At 34.4% G+C, this 22,788-nt stretch overlaps 1 protein-coding gene across 2 annotated transcripts in view; it reads left to right on the top strand.

Moving 5' to 3' along the window:
• The window catches only part of LOC144965846 (uncharacterized), a 48,789-nt gene extending 28,107 nt beyond the window's left edge, over window positions 1–20,682 (top strand). Inside the window, exons 3-10 of one of the 2 annotated variants that reach the window (XM_078901622.1) lie at window positions 1–3; window positions 1,099–1,272; window positions 2,318–2,461; window positions 7,582–7,730; window positions 9,026–9,257; window positions 10,934–11,111; window positions 11,588–11,808; window positions 12,647–20,682. The exon at window positions 1–3 is cut by the window's left edge and continues 208 nt beyond it. In XM_078901622.1, the coding sequence (XP_078757748.1) occupies window positions 1–3; window positions 1,099–1,272; window positions 2,318–2,461; window positions 7,582–7,730; window positions 9,026–9,257; window positions 10,934–11,111; window positions 11,588–11,808; window positions 12,647–12,771 (1,226 nt within the window). In that variant the 3' untranslated portion in view covers window positions 12,772–20,682. The remainder of the gene's footprint in view (window positions 4–1,098; window positions 1,273–2,317; window positions 2,462–7,581; window positions 7,731–9,025; window positions 9,258–10,933; window positions 11,112–11,587; window positions 11,809–12,646) is intronic. The other variant, XM_078901623.1, reaches the window with a different exon arrangement.
• Window positions 20,683–22,788: the final 2,106 nt, after the last annotated feature.

The following is a 22,788-nucleotide window of genomic DNA, read 5'->3' as shown; positions in this document are numbered from 1 at the left end:
CGAGTAAGTGACGTAATAGATAATAACAATATAATCCTTGTTTAGCCCATAACTTTGACTAGATCATGCTCTATGCGCTTCACAGTTACAAGTATGACAATCTAAATAGCACTAACACACACACACACTCACTCACACACAAGAAGAAAACATCGATGTCAAGTATATGTGAAACATTGACAGAGACTTAACATTATATTTTTTTTTGGTAAACAAGTAAAGCGTTTTTCCTTTGATTTAAAAGCATCTACACTTGACGCTCCACGAATAGCCTTGGGAATGTCGTTCAATATAATATTTGTGGAACAAGTTGTGATATATATATATATATATATATATATATATATATATATATATATATATATAGAGAGAGAGAGAGAGAGTTCTTTGACTGAATATGTGTGTGTGTGTGTGGGTGTGCGTGTGTGTGTGCACGCGTGTGTGTGTGTGTGCTTGGTTGTATACCTCTTTGATTTCATTTAAAAAATCTCTCATTTCATTTATGATAATACTACACATCAGTATGCCCTAATGTGCTTCCTGATACTTTATCAACCACCTTAGCAGGCCCATAAGGAAACATATTTTTATTTCGGACTCTTATGTCGCCAAATAAGGTAGATTATTTTCCCTGTACACTTACATATCAGTCACTGCCTATATCTGGGTACTTATTCACACTGGAGTGGAATATATAATATGTGTTGTCAACCAAAGCACTTTACCCAAGAGGTCCCTAGCCAACAGCAACACTTAACATTTAGGACGAAACATGACGCCTGTCAGGCGATATGACATTTTTTCCCCCACAGAGTTAACGCTGTTAACAGCTAGGTACTCATTTTACGGTGAGTATGATGAGAGAATTTGACTAAAGAGTCTTTCCCAAAGACTCAACTATGCACCACTCGGAGTGGGACTTGGACTCTGGACCTTAAGGTCCAAAGGCGATTGTCATACCACAAGACCACATAGCTGCTTTTTCTTCTTTTCTTCATATATTTTAATTAATCCCCCTGACTCTACAAAGCATTTGCATATTCAAAAGAAAAAGAAAACTCTTTTTGACATATTTATAATTACCTCTTTTCATATCAGGTGCCCTGTCCTCTTTGAGTAGCCAAACTCAACTTTTAGGTCAACCCCAAGTGGCCCCCCAGTTCTTCCTGGCCAGTCAGCCATCTGCTTCGGCCTCCACGGGTAGTCAATCCTCTTCTAGTGGAAACCCACCTGTGCCCACAGTGCAGCAGATTCTAATACCAGTCTCTACAGGTCAGTTGGTTGCGCTAAATTACCAAGCAATTATTAAAGAATGAGTATAACAACAGTTTCGTAAAATAACACAATGCCAAACACAGAATGTTTCAGGCTCAAAATCCTTCTTCAGCAAATAATAAAAATAGTAAAAACTTTCATACATCACTTAAAATCCAGACAGATGACAGAGGGATATTTGTCATGGTTTGTCTGCTAGTAATCTGAGTGAATTTATAATTTAATTGTTTTTGTTTTTGGCTGAAGAATAATTTTGAACCCGGAACGTTTCGTTTTTTGATATTTTGTTCTTTTTCGAAGTTATACTAATTTTTGTTTATTACTTTTTATACTCCACTACTTCTAGCAGGTTAGTATCACTTTCATAAATTACCAGTTTAAGATAATATTTTAAGCGCTTATAACTTACAAATTTGTGATGTTATGTTTTCAAAATGGTATAATGTTATGTTGGGCGGGGGGGGGGGGGGGGGGGGGGGATTAGCCAAATTGCGCTGTGACCCAGACAGTACCAGGTTCAAGCCCCACTTCAGGCACTTTAATTTTTTTCCCCTGGGCAAGATTATTAACCCCTATTTTTCTAACATTGGACATCATAGGTGATTCCTGTTGACATTAGATGTTTGTTTGATTGATCATCTATATTTCTTTATGGAATGCCCAGGTGACAGCACCCAAGGATGCTGCGCTGAGGGGTGTAATTGAAAAAAAATAATATGTCAATTCAGTTTTAGGCTTATATAAATTGTGATTTAAAATAGATGCCTTCATTAAGGTCAGTGAATTTTATTTCTTAAACTTCAAAACACTTTTAAAATAATAAAAAATTCTGATCATTTTTACTATAAAGTTATTTTTTATCATGTTATTTTATTCCAACCGACTTGTACATATACATATACATATATATATATATATATATATATATATATATATATATATATATATATATATATATATATATATATATATATATATATATATATATATATATATATATATATATATAGATAGATATAGAATCTGTTCAATCTCATTATAGCAAATGGCAGTCAACAGTTCATCAGCATCCCTGTGTCCCTGGCCACAGGTGGTAACCAGCAAATCCAGTTAATCACAACCAACAACGGTGGCCACTTCTTGGCCACGAATCTATCAAACATACAGTCTCTTACGCAATCAGGAGGTAAGATCGCTTAATATGTGGATAAAGTGCTTCATTCGTTTATTACGAAGGGTGGTTATATAGAGAACAATCATGTTTTGGTCACCAATCTGTCAAATATACAGTCTCTTAATCAGTTGTAAGAATGACATCCATTTGGTTTCAAATACAGTTCCACATGCTTAATTGAGAGGTGGCGAGTGGTTAAGGCAGATTTGACCCCTGCTTCAGGCACTTTAATTTTTTTCAAGGGACAAGATAGTTAACCACCCAATTTGTACACTTTGGAGAACATGGGTGATTCGTGTTGACATCAGATATTTTGTTTCATGGATTGTTTATGTTTCTATATTCCGGTTTCTAACATTGCCTTTCGGAAGGGCATACTTTAATAAAAAATTTTGTTTAGAATTATGATTAATGTGTTAAGTGCAGTTTTCATGTTGAATGGTTATAAAAGAAACAAATTGTTTTTGTTTTGATCACATATCTCTTCAGTATGCATTCTCTATCAAGGGGTATGAATGAGATACATGTCATTTGAAATACTGTTCACAATGCTTGACTGCTCAACTTGTAGAGTTTGGATAAATGTATTATAAAGCGCAATGTGTTTTTAAAAAACTCCGAGCGCAAATTGAACAAGCTTATTTGATTGAGCATGAAACAGTTCAGGTCAGTGAACATGGAGGGGACAAAAAAAGCCAACATGTTTGTAATGATAAGTTTTACAAATTATTGGAATTTGCAACTCTACCTCGTACCCCAATTCCGAATTGGGTTACAAATGAAGAATCACGTCGTGACTGTCAGTTCACGTTCGACTGTCAAGAAGGCTGGACGCGTCTTGTTTTGTCTATTTAATGCAAACCATTGTGTTAATTTTTCCTTATTCTTATTGGATTTTTAATCTGTTATTAGACCTGTGACATACCAATTCCCATTCAAGTATATTATTAACACTGTGAAAGTGGTGCTTAATGATTTAAACTTTTGAGAAAATTTAAAAAAAATTACTTCGAATAAACAATGGAGCCAGATAAAGTTGAAGATTTGAATAGGGAACTTTCTACCCCTGCGGGGGAGAAAACTAAAACAGTTCCCATAACATCTCCCGAGGGAGTGTTAACTCATACAAAAAACCCAATTTCTTCTCCCGCGGGAGAGAAAAAGAGGGGTAAAAATGGAGAATGTAAAAAAGACAGTAGAACATATCATAAAAGGAAATTAGAATCTAAAACAAAAGCAATTGGAGATGAGGTAGTTAATCAGGGGCCATCACATTTAGTGAGCAAGGAAACCCACTCTAATACCCACGCCTCAAATTCGGAATTGGGACAGTTAATTGTAGAAGGTTTCAAGTCACTAACGCATCTATTAATGACTAATCACGACTCTAATGAGCCGTCGTTAAAGAAACGAAAGCGGAATGAGAGCGAAAAGGGGGGAGAAGGCACGCACACTAGGACCGCAACCAGTGACCTCGACGAGTTAGAGATGCTCGAAAATGATATGACATACGAAGATGAGAAAGAAAAAGAGGTGGAAGAAAGTGAGGACGAAGATGAAATTGATAATGAGATAAAAGAACTGGAACAGTTTTTTAATGTACCAGAATCGTTCGGTGAAGACATTCACGAATCGGCAAAGATAGTCAATAGTGTGCGCTAATGTCAACAGGGAAAAAATCAAGAAAGTGTTGGATAAACACCTTTGCCCTAAAAACACCCCCAATCTCAGAGTCCCTCGAATTAACCCTCAAGTATGGCGTATACTGCCTACTTATGCAAAATCTAAGGACACGACCATCAATAACATTCAATTTTTAATGAGCAAAAGTTTAACCATAATAGCTACTTAGTTAAAAGGAGCCAGGAAAAGGACAATAAGAAGGTAATAGAGGTCAAAGCAATGACTCCATTAGTCACGGATTTGTTAAGAGTGGGATCAGCTGTATAAACTAATTGCAGCCAAATTCGAAAAGAAGCAGTTAAGCTTTTTCTGAATGAAGAATGTAGAGAATTGTGCAAACCGAAAGAAAGCACATCAAATGGAGTTCCCATTTGGAGATAATTTAGACGAAAGCATTAAGACAATTAATGATACCCACAAGCTTTCGAAAGCCGTGACAAAACCTGGCACGTTTCACTTCTATGGAAAATCAAAAAATGGTCAAGGGAGGATGCTTTACCCCTCACCATCCAGAACCCACAAAAGCAGAGGGGGGAGAGGATGGCGACCGATAACAAGAGGAGGACGGGGAGAGGAAGGAAACACTTCTCACAGAATCAAATTTAACTTTAGGACAACAAGGACAAATGAAGGGAAAAGAAGACAATAACGTAAGTTTAGAATTTAAAGATACTATAGACAATTTCACAGGGGGGAAAACAAGATTATATATACAGAATTGGCAGAAAATCACGAAAGACCAGTGGGTGTTAAACCAAATTAGGGGAGTTTACCCAGAACTTTGTTTTACCCCTGTGCAAAAAGTATAACATTTTCGGAACAGGAAAGAATACTAATTGAAAAAGTTAGAGAATTAAAAGAGAAAATATCTAAGCAGTCAGGGATGACGAGGATAACCAGAATCAATTTTATTCTAATATATTCGCTAGAACTAAAAGTAATGGGAACATTACAATTATTCTCAACCTTAAGCATTTCAATAAATATGTTAAATATACACATTTTAAAAATGAGCAGTCTTCAAGAGGCGATATGTTCATTTCAGGAACAATACTTTGCTTGTTCCTGTGACTTAAACGATGCTTATTTCAGTATTGCACTACATGAGAAAGCTAGAAAATTTTTTCAGATTTATTTTTTCAGGGGAAAAGTTTGAGTTTACTTCACTCGTAATGGGTTTCACTGATGCTCCGCGGATTTTTAAAAAAGTCATAAAACCAGTACTTGCTCACCTGAGAGACGAAAACATTATCATAATTATGTATATAGACGATGCCCTCATATTGGGGAGAACATATTTGGATTGTTTACGAGCTTGTAACAGAATTTGTAAACTATTTGATGAACTAGGCTTCACAATTAATACCAACAAATCTTCAATGACCATTAGACCAACAGAGGAAAAGATTACGAAACTTAAAAATCTTTGTGATCGTTACATTCGTGAAGAATTTATTACCATCAGAAAATTAGCGGATATCATAGGAACACCAGTTGCAGTTTGCCCTGGTAACGAATATGGAAATATGTTTTATAAAAGATTGGAGATTTATAAAAACAAATCGTTAGCTAAAAATAAGGGTAATTTTGATAAGATTATTGTTATAACAGAGGCTATAAAAGAAGATTTAAAATGGTGGCTTTCTATGGTGGGCAGTTACCCAATTAAGATAGGACCACAACCCGAAGGATTAATCTTAACATCAGATGCCAGTAATACTGGATGGGGTGGAGAATCTGCAGGAGTTAGAACTGGAGGTTTATGGTCAGAAGAAGAAAGGAGATGGCATATAGCAATTGTCTTGAATTGAAAGCGACTCTTCCCACTTTGAAAGCATATTCCTCTGATTATAAAGGCCACTCTAAGATTACGTTATTTTGCGACAATACCGACCACAGCTGTATCATGTATTAACAAAAAAGGCAGCATGAAAGAAGAATGCAATAATATAACCAGAGAACTATGGTTATGGTGTATCGAGAGAAATATGACAGTCACAGCAGTACACATACCAGGAAAAGAGAATACTGAAGCGGACAAAGGTAGTAGAGAAAAAGGGCTTGAAACAGAGTGGTCTCTAGAGAAATCTGTCTTTGACGACATTAACACAGAATATTGGCCCTTCCAAGTTGACTTATTTGCCAGTAGAATAACTCATAAACGTATTGACAGATGTTCCACCCCTATTACCAAAGAAAGCCAACCTTCTTCATCATCCAGTAACAAAACAGAAGGTTCACACCATAACACAACAGCAGAATGATAGCCTGCAGCTTGTCCGGGAAATTCTCGAAAGTGCAAACATTTCAGAAGAAATTAGTGAAATCATTATCAATTCGTGGCGACGAAATACCAGAAAACAATATACTATATACATCAGGAAATGGCTTGTATTTTGTAATAAAATCAGTAAAAATCCCTTTCCGCCGTTGGCATCAACACTACTAAAATTCTTAAAGCAATCTCTAGAGATACCCTGAGGAGAGGGACAAAAAAGACAATGGAGTTAGCGGGCATTGATATCAGTATTTTTAAGCCCCATTCCACCCGGGCAGCATCTACTAGCAAAGCGGCCATAAAAGGAATTCCACTGGATATAATACTGAAAGCGGGAGGATGGAGGTCAGAGACCACGTTTACAAAATTTTATCATAAGCCAGTGGAGAGAACAAAAAAAAAAAAAAGGATTTCAATAGGGCAGTAGTGGATAAATAACAAATGAGTAGTGCTACGTGGATTTCGTAATTTACGTCATAACAGACAAATGCTTTAAAGCTTCATTTGTAACCCAATTCGGAATTGGGGTATGAGGTAGAGTTCGAAAATTAAACGAACACACCTGTGATGTTTAATTGAAACCCTGACGAGTCCAATTCTGAAAGGGGGAACAAATGCCCACCCATTGGTAAACATCATTTAAAATCATTAGACTATAATATAATAGCGTTATAGATTATACTTGTATGTATGTGTCCCATCCCGTTCCATTTGTTCCGTGTGTCTGTTCTGACGCGTTAAAGCCTGACAGTCACGACGTGATTCTTCATATGTTCCCCATTCGGAATTGGACTCGTCAGAGTTTCAATTAAACATCACAGGTGAGTTCGTTTAATTTTCGAATTATTTGACATGAGATTAAGCGGAGTAAACTGTTAATGTGAAGTTCTTAAGGACTTGAAGTCAGTTGAACCAGTTTTAATTAACAGACAGACATACTACTGTCACATGACATGGGTTACATGATGATTTGGATAAATAAATTTTAAATGCTTATATTCTTTACAAGGAGTACTCGTGGACTCATGGGAAAGTGGCTTGATTCACCATCATTATCACCATCATCATCATCATCATCATCATCATCATCGTCGTCGTCGTCGTCATCATCATCATCATCATCATCATCATTCCTAATCAATACTGCACTATTATTTTTGTTACTTTCCAGCCTCCAATGTCCAGACATTGAGGGAATCTCAGTCATCGTTATCACTGTCATCACCGTCCAAGTCTAGTCAGTCCTTGTCCAATCATTTGTCAGCCTTACCTCAAATCATCAGTACGTCAGGAGGACAACTACTTGCTGTCAGCCCTCAGGTGAGTGGCGAGTTTCCAGTTGGATTCTGGTTGCTATGTATATATAGATAGAAAGCTCTTTCATGAAAAAGAAGTCTCTTAAATGTACTTTATTTTCATCATATCAACGTATTTATAACACCTCTTTTTCGTGGTCTTTATCACCCTGTCAATATGAGCTTTTCCTGTCATATATAAAATGTAGACTTTATTGATCTAAAGAAGAAATGATATTGTTCTCTCTCTATCTTTCTCTCTCTCTATCTCTCTCTATCTCTCTCTCTCTCTCTCTCTCCCCCTCTCTCTATCTCTTTTTCTCTCTCTCTTCTCTCTCTCTCCTTCCTTCCTGTCTTCCTTCTCTCCCTCCTCTCTCTCTGCACAGCCTTTGGAGCTGAGCGTGCATTGGGAATGAGTTCAAGAATACTTTTATTATACCCCTCTAATGACTTCACCTACATTATTTCCTATTAAATTACAGCAATGGTTCTCATATTTCGTGATTTGACCTCAAACGGTTATCATTGAGATCAGAATATCAACACAGAAAAAAAAAAAATCCCCTACATTATTTTTACAAAGGATAATAGGCACGCCTCATATGAGGCGTGCCTATTATCCTATGTGAAAATAATGTAGGGGATTTTTTTTTTCTGTGTTGATATTCTGATCTCAATGATAACCGTTTGAGGTCAAATCATTAAATATGAGAACCATTGCTGTTACAATGTCATATTAATATGGAGAACGAATAATTAATATGCCTTTAAATGTTTCATAAGACAATTTTGATTTTATGACGATTCTTTTTTGTTTTTGTTTTAGAATACAACATGTAGAATTATGACTGATAAAAATACAACGTAATTCTCAAGACATTAAAAAAAGAAAAAGCTCATTAAATATATTACATTGCTAATAGGGAACAAAAGTATGATGTCAAAAAACTGGTTCCAATCTCATTGGAAGTGTAAAACATTCTTCCAGTGGACTGGATACATACCTAGTTTAATTCATTTACTGGTTTCTTCTGGTGACCATCTTATTTTCTAGTCTAAATATATATGCTGGTTGCATACACATTTCCAAAGAGTTTGGAACAGGAAGACTAGAATGTGTGACATCACGACTTCTCTGCCCTATTGCACACAAGAAAAAAAAAGAAGTGATTAATCATATTCATACATCAAATTAGAGAGTTATTTTTCAACAGCAATCTTGAAGGCATATTTTGAAAAAAGAAATTTGGTGTCAAATCTAAGTTTGTTCCAACGATTTACTGTCCTAATAAAAAAAATGCCACCTCTTTTATTTCCCAGTTGCTGGCCTCCCTCCCATTATCCCAGTCCTCCTCATCGTCATCAACAGGATCCAGCCACCATTCCTCCCACACCATCAGCCATACTCCATCAGCGGCCACTGTTCAGCAAGTCCTTCAGCAAACCCTTTCCCAAGCCGTCTCCAATGCCAACGCTGCCAAACTCACGCAACATTCACACCTGTCATCCGCAACCAATGGGCTTCCACCTAATGTATCACAGCTTTTACCTCGTAAGTTGACATGTGACAGAGATAAATAACAATGTTAAATTGAATGTAAGCTTCAATTTAATATACGAAAACAGATAAATATATATTTGATATATTCGTATATTAAATTGAAGCTTACATTCAATTTCACATTGTTATTTATTTTTTCGAGCTTTGAGCAGCAACATTTACATGTGAAGGAGATGATATCAGAAGATTATATGTGACCACTTGAGTCAAAACAGTATTTAGACCTGTAAATTCTCAGTCAATGAACTGAAATCAGTCAATTTGTCAAATTAAAATATTTTAAAAAAGGAAAGAAAGAAAGAAAGAAATGAAGAAAGAAAGAATCCACAAATCATAGTCGAATGACCGTAAAGTAATTAGGAGTGTTCCATAGCACTACGCATAGCTCATGGGGACCATTTATATTAACGATGTATATATTGCCAAGGCTAAGCGACGCTTTTTAGACACATCCTTCGTTAAATTACTTTTTCACTTTCCAAACCTGTCGTGATCCCAATGGTAGCCAATTTTAACTGAGCCGCCGAGCGATAAATTTCAGTTTCATCTAAGCCAAAATTGACCACATTTACCTGGCGTGTCTTAAAAGTATTAAAAAGTAAAATGCGAATGCCGGAAGTGCGATATGTAGACACATTGAAATCCAAAGTTAGGATAGATTGCAACAAGCACATTTCGATTGCCTCACGTTGTAAACTAACTGGTTGACCATTTCTTCACTGATTGGGTACCTAATTATAAGGAACAATGGTAAGTAGCCTAATTAATTCCCTCGCAAATTAGGACGTTTTCTGCCATTGTTTTGCTCAAGTGAGCTTGCTGTTTACTATTATTCATCTCGATTCTTTGGATTTTTCTGATACGAAGAGTTTCCGTGAGGTTCAATTTCAGTCTCAGTCTCAGTCAATTTTTATAGAGCTCATTTACAGGTCTAATTATTATGTTTGGGTTAACCCAATGCCTTTAATTGTGACCTATTGTCTTAAAACGGTATTATCTCAGGGTGAACCATTTGCCAAAAAGTAGATTTTTAAGTCAAAATGAACAGAAATGTGAAATAACATTTTTTTCACTTTGAGAAACAACATCTATTGTTTTAAATCTGTTATTAAAAAATTAGGGTTGGGTGTCCAAATTGTTCCATACAGCCCATGTTAAATTTTTTTGCCAAAAAGCACACAATTACTGGCAAATTTAAACGTTATAAAACTATTTTTTACTAACTTGCAAAACTTTTAAAAATTAATTCTTACACCACGTTGACTCAAATGATTATTTAGAAAATCTGCTAGGGCCTAATGATTAGGTCATTTGATGTTGTGAATCGCCATCTGGACATCCTTTTGCTGGGTTCACCCACAGACTATTATTGGACCGATTTTGGTTGTTGATGGCTCAAAAGATTTGTCTCGATTTATGTTAATTAACACTATACCGTAGTATAATAATTAGAATAGATGTTTGCCTGTTCGTAATAACCTTTATTTTCCCACAATTATTGCAGGTTCTCCACTAGTAAATCATATAAATTTAACTAAGTTTTTAAATTTTTAATATTTAAAATCAATGTGAAGGAAAACCGCAGATATATCCAGTCAGTTTTCATTCTTATTTCCTACTTTTTATTTTCTCATTTATGTATCTGTTTCTATTCTCCTTTGTTTTAGATACAGTTGGCAATTCAACAGAAAGTACAACAGTTGATGGTATCAACTTAGATGAAATCAAAGAATTTGCTCGTCAATTCAAAATTCGGAGATTGTCTTTAGGTCTTACGCAAACACAAGTTGGGCAGGCATTGAGTGCTACAGAAGGCCCAGCATACAGTCAATCAGCTATATGCAGGTATAATCATTACTCTTTGAATATGAATTCGTGTAGTAAGTGATTTTTTTTCTATACAAGTTTTAAAATTTTTTTTATAATTAAAAAATATTCATTGTCTTATGCCATTCTCACCTCAATTCATAGCAATGTTATAGATTTTAAAATTGTAAAGTATCCATATCTTTTTCAAGTCACTTTCTCAGATTTTTTTCATTGAAAATAGATTAGTCACTGTTGATATTGTTATTACAGATACATAGATAATTGCAAAGGAGTTCAAAAATATCAAATCATCCTCTTTTCCAAAATTACTTAATCATAACGATTTTGATTTTTTAAAATTTCTTTAAAATCTATTTATTCAAGTCGATCCATCCATTCAAGTATTTCGAGTGGGAGGTGAAGATTACATTGAAGATTGTCTTAATGTATCAAATGATGTTTAAGCCATTTATTTTATATATATATATATTTTTTTTTTCTTCACTCTTTAGGTTTGAAAAATTGGACATCACTCCAAAAAGTGCCCAGAAAATCAAACCTGTATTAGAGAGGTGGATGGCGGAAGCAGAGGAGAGGTACAAAAACGGGGTCCAGAATCTCACTGATTTCATTGGCAGTGAACCGAGCAAGAAGAGGAAAAGGAGGACGTCATTTACGCCACAAGCTCTAGAATTACTCAATCAATATTTTGAAAGGAACACACATCCTACAGGTGATTTGATGATTGAAAACATCCATTGTATTGTTCATATCAAAGTGATAAATCAGGGACCTGACACAGGTGTAGGATAAAGATCTGAAAAAGTGTGTATGGAACAGTGCGAGACAAAGCAGGAAGAAAAGTACAAAAAGGAAAACATCAAAAAATAGATAAATCAAGAATGATTTTTGTTGTTGTTGTATAATTCTAGCAGCTTCGGCTGGCACTGTTTCATCACACTCTTTCAGATCATTGTTTTGCTAGTAGAGCTGGTGGCAGAACCAGGTTTGTTATCATAGTTAAGCACCATTTATTCACCTTGGCCACACCATTCTCTCATCTCTCATTCGTCCTTTGTGATTCATTCATTTTGTTTTGTTGACAAAGCGGAAACCTGAGACGTCCTTATCACCTGTCTTCATTAATTAGATTGAAGCTTCCATTCAATTTAACTATTGTTATTTATCTCCTCAATGAAGGCATCTTTTAAATCCCATATCTTATAACTTAAGTTTAAAATCAAATTTCAAAGATCAAGGTCATCCTGACATAGTAATAACAATGTAAATCGAATTAAGCATTATATGATTTTTAAAATGTCCTATACAAGTGTCATCAATTTATTATTATTATTATTATTATTATTATTTTTATTATTATTATTATTATTATTATTATTATTATTATTATTATTATTATTATTATTATAATTATTATAAAAATTCTTGCTTTATATAAAATTTTCAAACGAGTATAATTTACCTTTGTATATTTCAAAAGCCGTCATGTAAACAAGTGCAATAAGAAAACATTCATCTCTCTCTTCTTTTATCGTCTTTGCTCTCCAAAGGAACTGAGATGACAGAGCTGTCAGAGAGACTCAACTATGACAGGGAGGTAATCAGGGTTTGGTTCTGCAACAAACGACAAGCGTTGAAGAACACGATCAAGAAATTGAAACAGGATGGCCAATAATGGATAGGAGTAGGAAAAATCGTTTTGACGAATAGTATCTACTTGATAGAACAGTCAGACTTGACAGCACTTGCCAAAATTGACAGATTTATTCACATAAGGTGGTGATTTTTATTCTATTTATAACAGGTGATATTTTAAAAAAAAAAGGAAAGAAATTCTGTTGGCATGTGTCTTTTATTATCAGGATATTGGTTTTGACACAAAATGTTCAAGGAGGAACAGATGTTGAGTTGTATTTCCTGTTACAAGAGGATTTATGGGACTTGACAAGTTCTGTTTTATTTCCCAATCGTGTAAGTTTAATAGAAACCAATTTTTTTGGTGTAACTTTGCAATACATCTATGTGTAATAGGAGTGAAAAGAAATAATTCTTGAATGTTGTATCTATAAATTTGTCGTGAGTGAGAAGAGCTCTTTGCCGGGGGCATTTCAATGTGCAATATGACGATTATTATTTATGATAATATTATAATTATTATTATGCTGATTATTATTACAAGCAGCGTGTGATTTTAAAAGTGGGATGTAGTTATTGCAACAATGATACAATATATTTAATTGGGTATGAGATCTTTACCCCCCTTTGAAATTCCTTTTTGATTGTATTAAAGACTGAGGAAGGTGTAACTTACACCATCAATTATTATAATATTTTTTTTCAGAGATGATTATTTTGTTGTGCTGCAAGAGCTCATCTATATATTTTTTTTCGATCTGTGTTCATTTTATTGCAATTCATTTTGTTGATATTATACAAAAGAATCTCTAAATAGCTTATTTTGATGTTTGTATCAAGAGATTTCCTCTTTTTGTCTAAAAGAAAAATGATCTTTTTAAAAAAAAATAGTTTCTTATAGTTTTTCTTTTTTTTTTTGGAGGGGAATAAAAAATGTTGGGTCACCATACATTTTAGTACCCAAGCAATGAAAATTATTTTGATGGTTATAGATAAATTGATAGATCTGCTGATGTTTTAACATTTATTTGCTGCTGTTACATTGACATGAATTGCAATTGCTTTGTCGTTTCATTTCTTATTGTTTTTTTGTTTTTTATTCTTTTTTTTCCTGTCATAAATCAAAATCAACACCTCATTTAGTTTTTTTCGTAAACCCTTTTATGCTCAATATTTTCTTCTTTTAAAAAGCCTATTGGGTGAATTCCACACATCGATAAATGCTCTGGGAATCATGTGAAAATTATGGTGTGATATTTTTACAAATCAACGTGATGTACTTAAAATGATGATCTGAAGACACATTTGATTGTTTTTGTGAATGATTTTATTTAATATTTATGATTCGGGCCTCTGATCAACAATTTTTTTTTTGCTATTGTTTGGCTTCACTGTAGGATTAATAACTGATTATCATTATTTTATTTGCAGCTCTTCATAGACTGATATTGTAATATTTTATTATGTCTAGTGTTCATCAGTAGATGGAATCTCCCCTTTTTTAAATGTCAGAATAGCTTATATAAGTCTTGGGTTATGAAACTTTTATATATGCAAACTCTCGTTCTTTAAATGTCAGTGGTTTCATCATGTAATTCATTGAGAATCAAATCTCAAGAAAATTTCCTATAAGTACCCGAAAACTTAAAAAGATCATATCTAGCAATAAAACTTGATGTATTATTGGTCATTTCAAATCAATGGCAAACTGTCTTTAGTGATTGGTGGTTTCAAACAGAGAATTTGACCAAGACAATATTGTGATGATACTTTGACGTGATCCTGTTTTAATGACTTTCTTATCATGCAATGGGGAGTAGATTTGGCTGAATGTAATAGTGGATCTGATGCATGGATGCCAGTTTCTGGTTCATGCCGGAATTCCGGTTTCGTGATATCTCGAAGTCAAATACCTCCGGTTTCAGTGTTTTGAGTAAAATAACCTAATAGCATCGGTAAAAATTCGAAAACTTGATTCAGCCACCTTTTCAGTGTATGGAGGTAGATTCGTGAAACCGGAACTCTCTTTGGCCTCGGCCTGTCCAACCCCGTGTTTACAGCCTCGACCTTTCAAAACGTAGGCCGATGCACATGTCTAGCCCTACTTACTATTTCACTATGTATTATAAGTTAGTTTTTAAATCAAATTAATTTCCTCATTGTGTCAATATGTTTGCTGTGTAATCATTTAATAATGGTATAAAAACGGTGATGAAATGAGAGTAAAGTTTAGGCCACATTTTCAGTAGGAACATTTTCAGGTTTGGCAAAGTGTCGAGATTTTAGTTTCAGGTTTCAGCACTTCTTCCTGCTGGCACCCATGATCTGATGGAAAGTACTTTGTAATGACGTATAGTTTTCTATGTAGAGAATGGCAAGCAATTATTTCTGTACGATTTTTTCTTGATAGAAATCGGGATAAATTCCTGTTCCATGGACATCATGAATAATGGTTCAAAGAACCATTTCATGATCATTAAGAAATCTATTTTTGACCTCTGTAAAGTTCAGTCTATTCCTCTCATTTTCATTTAATGAATTATTTTTTTGTCATCATAGCTCTACTTTTTGGATTTTAATTTCTTTAACTGAAAAGATGAACGAAAAAGGATAAGTGTAAATAGTTTTTAAAACAAGAGTGAATCTCTGAAGATTATGGTTAGTGTATTTACCTCTAATCGGCTAAAAATACAACAAAATACTAGGAATTAGGAGCTTTGGTTCACTAAAAAAAATAAGCTGAAATAGTGTTGCAATGATCTGTCCCAGATTTTCTTGGAGGCATTGGTTTTACATTGATGCATTTAATCATTACGCTAGTCACATGATTAATATGTAAGTATGTCTGACGTCCAGTTTACATAGCTTAGACAATTTGTCGTATGCCTTAATGGCTTAATTCGCATTAGATTTATCAATTGAGTAAATGTTATCCTTTAACCCTCTAGAGCCCAAGATTAGATCCCATGGATAAAAAAATTATTTTTTTCCACAAAATAAGTCAGAAATGATGTATAAAACATTAATCAACTTTTAATTTTTGAAAAAAAAATTTACAAAAAAGTTACAGACTATGACAAAAATGTCATATTGGGCATTAATGGAACAAATAAGGATATGACAAAAACGTCATACTGGGCACAAAAGATTTTAGATCTGTCTCTGTGTGTGAAACTTGTAAAAACAGTTTCTTTGCTTATTGCAGCACAAATTTAAATTGCATTTGCAGCAAAACATCACTGCTTTCTGGTGACATCCAGGGAATTTACAAAATTGTCTCTTTGCACTACGTGGAAGGTGGTTGGTACCATCAAGTCGCACATCATCTGTTGGACGAACAGATGGCAGTGTCTTATTTGTTTTGTCGGCGCCACTGTCTAATGATGGTCGACCTGGTTTTGTGGCAACGTGTATTAGACTAGTAGCAATTTCTGACTGGAAGTCACTCAGTTTCTTTGGTTTTACGCCAAGGAGAGCACAATGGCGCCTATACAAAATCCAACTTGTTACAACAGTCATGTTGATGGTATGATAGAAAATGTACAAATACCAGCGGCGAGTTTTGATTTTTGCTTTGTACAAAGCCGTCAAAGAGTCCAAGAGATCGACGCCACCCATATATTTATTGTAGGATTTAATAACTTCAGGGCATGGCACTTCTATTCTTTCCTTCTTCTTTCTGTCATAACGGTGTACTTTTGTGATAGGATCAACCCCCTTGAACGATGAAATGACATCCACTTTTTTATTGTCATACCATCTCACTGCCACAATATTGCTATCAACTTCAATCAAACAGTCGTGCACTCCTCTTCGATCCTTCTTCATGTCTTTTTCTGATCTGAACTCACAGCCTTTGAGACGGTTTTCTCGTACTGTTCCAGAATAGAATATTCCACGTTCTTTCAGGCATTTCACCAATTCCAAACTAGAAAAAAGATTGTCAGCAAAGACTTTGTAATTTTTGTTTGACTCCAAATGTTTTACCATGTCCATCACCACCTCTCCTGTCATGCCTAATTTTGATTTTGTTGAGGACTTTATAGATTGGTAAACAGTGAAGTCATGTAGCAACCCATCACTACCGGTCCGCGCCCAGAGTTTTATGCCCCACTTTTGTGGTTTGTTTTTCATATATTGTTTGACCACACTGTGCCCTTTAAAAGCTACCATGACTTCATCAACACTTTGTGTTTCAAGGGGAATGAGATGTTTTAGATTTTCTTTTAGGCTGTTCAGCCAGGGACGAAGTTTCCAAATACGATCACTATCATTGGGTGTGGTATTGTCTGTGAAGTGAATGTAACGACAAAGCTGCAGAAAGCGATTTCTCACAAACACGTCAGCAATTGGAGGATACCTTGTTGCAAATGCCCAATATGCTCTCACACAATGGGCTTTCATTTGTCCCATTCGAAGATAAATACCTATAAACTTTTCTATTTCTTTCTTTGTGCATTTGAACTGAATTCCCTTCTCAGCCATTGCATAAATGTTTGTCTGCTGTTCAACATTTTCCAACATTTCATCAGAGATAATCTCCCTAAAAAATTCATAAGGAGTTTTCAAATCATCAGGCATTGGCTCAACATCACCAGTGAATGTTGTGTCTGGTGGTGTGAAAGGCATACGTATCCACATTCCCTGATTCATCATTTGTGTCAGAATATCTTCGTCGATTTCTGCGGCCAATGCATCCTGTTGTTGCAGTTGTTCAGCTCTAACGACAGCCAGGGGTATGTCATCCTCTTCGTCAAAACCATTGTCAGATACTGTTAATCTTCTCTTTTTGCGTTTTGGTCGTTGTATTTCTTCATCATCGGACTCGAAATCATCATCACTTGGCACATATTCATCTTCAGAATCAAAAAAATCGCTCTCATTTGGGTCGATACAGGCTACCAAATCGTCAATTTCAGAGTCACTATCCATTCTAAAAGAAAAGAGGAGAAAGAAAAAAAAAATATAAATAAAGCATGGCAAGAAAAAAAACAGACAGAATAATAATACCTTAAATATGATAAACATTTACCTCCCATGGGGATACTTATCCCTGTAAGACCCACTATGACATTTATGTCATATAGGAAATTGGCCTTGTGCCCGGTATGACGTTTTTGTCATACTACTATTTCAACTTCATTTTCATCAAAAGTAAATACAATCTAAATTTTAAAACTGAATTAGAATATAAATACAGACATTAGAGAATGATAAGATCAAAAAAATAATACTGATGCTACTCACCTTAGATCTGATTGGCGCGGATGAAAATAATGTAGTAATGTAGTGCTTCCAAACCTTGTGGGCAAAAATGTAAACAGGAAAAGGAAACTAATAAAAAATCTTCCAAAAACCAATCTCCTTCTTCGGGGAGCTAGAAAGGGTAAAGGGGAAATAACTGCCAATAATAAAAAAATATAATAGTTTAATTGTCACCAAGGGCAGCCTCCCTTTAATACGTATGACGTTTATGCCATACTGGGTTCTAGAGGGTTAAGCTAAAATATATTCCTCATTTATATGTTAAAAATAAAAATAAAAATTGAATAGAACAGCTTCAAAAATGACAAAATACCAAACATAGAATGTTTTGGGCTCAATACCTTCTTCAGCCAACTACAAAAAAAACCCCCAATAAAAACATAAATACATTATTTAAAAACCCTGATAGACGGCAGAGAAAACATCTCTGTCATCTATCTGGGTAATGTACTTTTTCTTTGGTGCTCTTAACTTTGAACTGCAATTTTCCCCCTATCATTTTCCTTTTTACTGGCGCGGAAATGACTCCTAAAAGTGGAGCAAGAGTCGTTAAACATTTAAAAACAATAAAAAACAACTGAACTCAAGCAAGCATTTGGTGGATACACATTAAAAGATATAAGAATTAAACCTGTACTGTCGGGATAGGTGTAGTTTTTAAAAAACTCTTATTTTTTATTTCACTGAGAATGATATTATCAATGCTTAGTTCAGGGTATTGCCTAAGGTTAACTGAGCGGATGATGTCAAGTTTCATCTAATTATATATCTGGTGTCGAGAACTTGCCCTTTTAAATATTGTATCCTTTATTTGACATCCCTCAAAGCGGGTTTCACTGTTCGTTTTTACAAAACTTACTATTTATGTAAATAATTGAAATAATATCATAATGATCATCAGCTAGTTATTGAAATGTATATATATAAAATTGTGAATGTGTAAATATATTTTGTAAGTATTTATTATTTATTATTGTCCTATTATACAAATTTTGTTTTTAATTCTACTCAAATTTGTTTTGTTTGTTAACATACGTTCAATTGTCAGTGCTATTTACCTGTTTTTTTTTTGTTTTTTTTCCCCCAATGAAGTCAGTCATACATGGTTAGAGGGCATATATAGATTGCAGTGAAGAAAAGGTCTAATTTTTCTCACTCATCGTATGAAGTAGTCAAGCTTCTCATTATTATTTTTTGTTTCGTTTATTTCATGAGTATTTTAGTAAAGCAGACTCCAATCAATCATGGCAATTTGTCTTGCATAAAATTGTAGTTAGACTTTTTTTGTGTGTGTGAAATATGGTAATTTAAAAAATTGTTATTTATATATTTTGTTTAAAAAAAAAATTCCCATCATTTCCAACCTGGTGCTCAAATTGACAATGCTAAATCAAAACAGCATGGTGACAGACTGTACGTTTATGTTATACTTGCTTTCTGTTACTTTCAAAGAACTACTCATGTGATTCATAGTATTTCAATTATAATGGTGTTTCGTTGTCTTTTTATTTTTTCTCATTTTGGGCGATTTTTTTAAAGTATTTTTTTTTTTTGGTATTGAGGGGGAACTATGTAGATCACACAGTGACACGGTTTTGACATTTAAGATATCTCCAGTTATTTTGTAAAAAGAATAGTATTTAATTTTTTTGATAGATGCAAAGAACTGTAATTTTTAAATTATTATTTCTATCTTTCTTTTCTTTTAATCCTTTGTGTTTCTATTTCTTATTTAATTTTTTTTTATGTAACTGATATTTATTATTACAGTGATATGCATTTACTTGGATTTTAATGTTTTGTTTCAACTGCTAGGTGGGATAATATTATGCTATGTAGATCCATTAGTCATGGGCTTTGAAACCTCGTGAAGATATTTTAAATCTTGAATACTAACCATTCAATTTGTTAAGGTTACAGGCGTTGAACATATTTTTGAATTAACCAAAAATGAATTGAAGACCATTTCTCTGAAAAAAATTAAGCTATTGTTTTCAACCACAAAATCATTAGGCAACTTTTGGATAGATGAAAATGCTATGATCAGAAATTGAATAGTTTTGTTTACATCCTGTAGAATATTGGGGGGAGGGGGGTGTGTGTGTGCTGACAGCTCAGAAAATTTTTTTATCTGATGTGTTACATGTATAAACACCTCATCGGTTAGTCTTGCCAACAATGCAGGTGACAAAATAATGAGATTTACTGTTCATTTCGTTTTCCGTATAATGCAATATAAATACATTCAATCTGGCTTTAGAAATCGCTTTTAATTCTTTTTTGAAAATGAGATTATTAAAACGTCTTTTGATAGATTAACCCACCTATTAAGACCATTTTAATTGCGTGGAGAGCATTTGCAAAATAATAAATATTTTTTTTCTCCAAGGGACCATGTTCACAAGATGAAAAATGTGTTAAGAAGGATCAAAGCTTATTCATTATTATATTTTTAAAAGTTTCCTATTTTATTTATTTTTCTTTTGTTATATTTTCTTTCGAATTTTCTGGTCACTTTTCTCACAGTCATTTAACCATCCCTTCCCCCTTCTTCCAACTATTAAAAAAATGATAACCATATGTGAAAAAGTAGAGCTGCTCAAAGGGCATTTGCCAGCAATTTTAGTTAGAAATTGAATGTTTAGTCGCTGTTTGTCCTTGTTATGGAAGTTATGTTTTTTTTTTTTTTAAAACCATGCCCTGCTTCCAGCATTTTGTTTTAATTTTTAATACTATGAGTATACTAAATGGTATCCAAATAAATATTTAAATGATTTTCTTTTTCATATTGGTATTAGTGTTATTTATGAATTCATTTCACTGGTACTAAACATGATGAATATAACAGCTTAAAAAAAAAAGATAAAGTACCAAACCCGAAACCGATTTTAGTATTTTTGTTATTTTTTTTTTTTAAAGCTGTAATATTCCTTTTTGTACACTGGGTGGGGCCTTTTGACCTCCCATAGTGGGCAGGAGGGCACTTCCGTGCCTTCTATCCCCCTATATCTGTTTTCTGGGTTGCTTTATTCTATAAAAATCTGAAAACGTATGTATGATATTTGTCTCTTTGATACTTTCTATCCTTTCCTTGGATTGGATTACTTTTTCTGTTTGGCCCTGGCTAAGTCCTTAAAACAGACGGAAACAGGCAAATTTATGGTTTTAGCTTTAGGAGAAGATATCTCCCCCCCCCCCCCCCCCCCCCCCCCCCTGTAAATCATCTCTCTGTATGCACTGAGTATTATTTTTTCGTTATGAATATCATGATGTGTAAACATTTGAGTGTATTCATCGTGGTGGGATCCTGTGCTTGTGTCTGGATGGGACTTTACGACAATCTAAAACAAAGCACATTGATAGTTTGCTCTTGGAATGTACATCAATTTACATCTGTCCCTTTTTTGAACCAGTCCCCTTTGTCTTAACTTTTCTCGGGTGCTTTACTTGTAAATTTATATTTTATTTACTGTCCATCTTCTTTTCTTTTACTGGCACTGATATGACCTAAAAGTGTCGTAAGCGCCATAAAACCCTTAAAAACAAACAAAACAATGACTATAACAGCTTAAAAAATGTGCACCTGTAAAAATTAATGAACGATTGAAACTTCTTTATGGTGACTCGTGTGTTGGCATTCGAACAGTTCAAAGGTGGGAGAAGTGTTTTACTGGAACTGATGCTCTTTCTACCAAGATTAACGACCAGGCTCGTAGTGTTTGTCCACAATTTGCATCGACCACAGCAAATCAACAAAAAACATTGATGAACTTAATTGAGCCAATCGTGGATAATGCAATCAGACACTTTGCAAAGGATTGGAATATCATAGGAAAAAGTATATCGTTTGAGAAATCCTGGATTACAGAAAGGTGTGTGATTATTGGATACAGAAAATTCTCACAAAAACGCATAAACTCCAGTTTATTAAGACCTAAGAGACCTCAAAGAGGCAAATTTAGCAGTGATGGCGAGGTGGTACAGGAGGTGATTTGATGGTATTGAAGTTTGCCACGTGATTTCCTTTTCAACGCGATGCAATAACCGGTGCATCGTTGGCTGCTCTGTGTGGATGGGAATGGCGACTATGTTGAAATTTAAAATGATTATTGGGCAGCGTGGCTCAGCAGTATCTGTTTTTGCTTTGTACCCAAAAGGTACAGAGTTCGAATAACGCTGTGCTGTATGGCCTTGAGCAAGTCACCTCGCCTTAGCTCAGTTTGTCGCGCCGCACTGGGTTATTCCAGTCTTTTCTTGGAATAGACCCTGAAGAAAAATTTCCCCTATGGAATGAATAAAGGGAATTTTTTAAAAACCCAGGCATCAGCCCAAATGTGCCCAAAGCACTTTACAAGGGGTCCCTATCCAACAGCAACATTTAACATTTAGGACAAGACATGATGCCTGTAAGGCGATATAATTTTTTTGGACAGAAAACGCTGTTAACAGCCAGGTACTCATTTTACATCTGCGTACGGTGAGAGAATGTGAGTAAAGAGCCTTTTCCAAGGACTCAACTGCGCAGAGCGAATCTCGAACAAAGGACCTTCCGATCCGAAAGCGAGTGTCATACCATAAGACCACATAGCCGTTGTATATATATATATATATATATATATATATATATATATATATATATATATATATATATATATATATATATATATATATATTATATATATATATATATATATATATATGGAAAGATCAAATCATAATATTGGAGTTGGAGGATAGAATTGATAACAAAGTTGTGGACTGGCAAGGAATACACCAGCCCTGAGAGGGACAA

The sequence above is a fragment of the Berghia stephanieae genome, chromosome 2 (assembly GCF_034508935.2).
Source record: "Berghia stephanieae isolate SIO BIC M18660-M18661 chromosome 2, UCSD_Bste_1.3, whole genome shotgun sequence".
NCBI lineage: Eukaryota > Metazoa > Mollusca > Gastropoda > Nudibranchia > Aeolidiidae > Berghia > Berghia stephanieae.
Note: the sequence above shows the minus strand (reverse complement) of the source record. Positions and strands in the feature narration are given on the sequence as shown.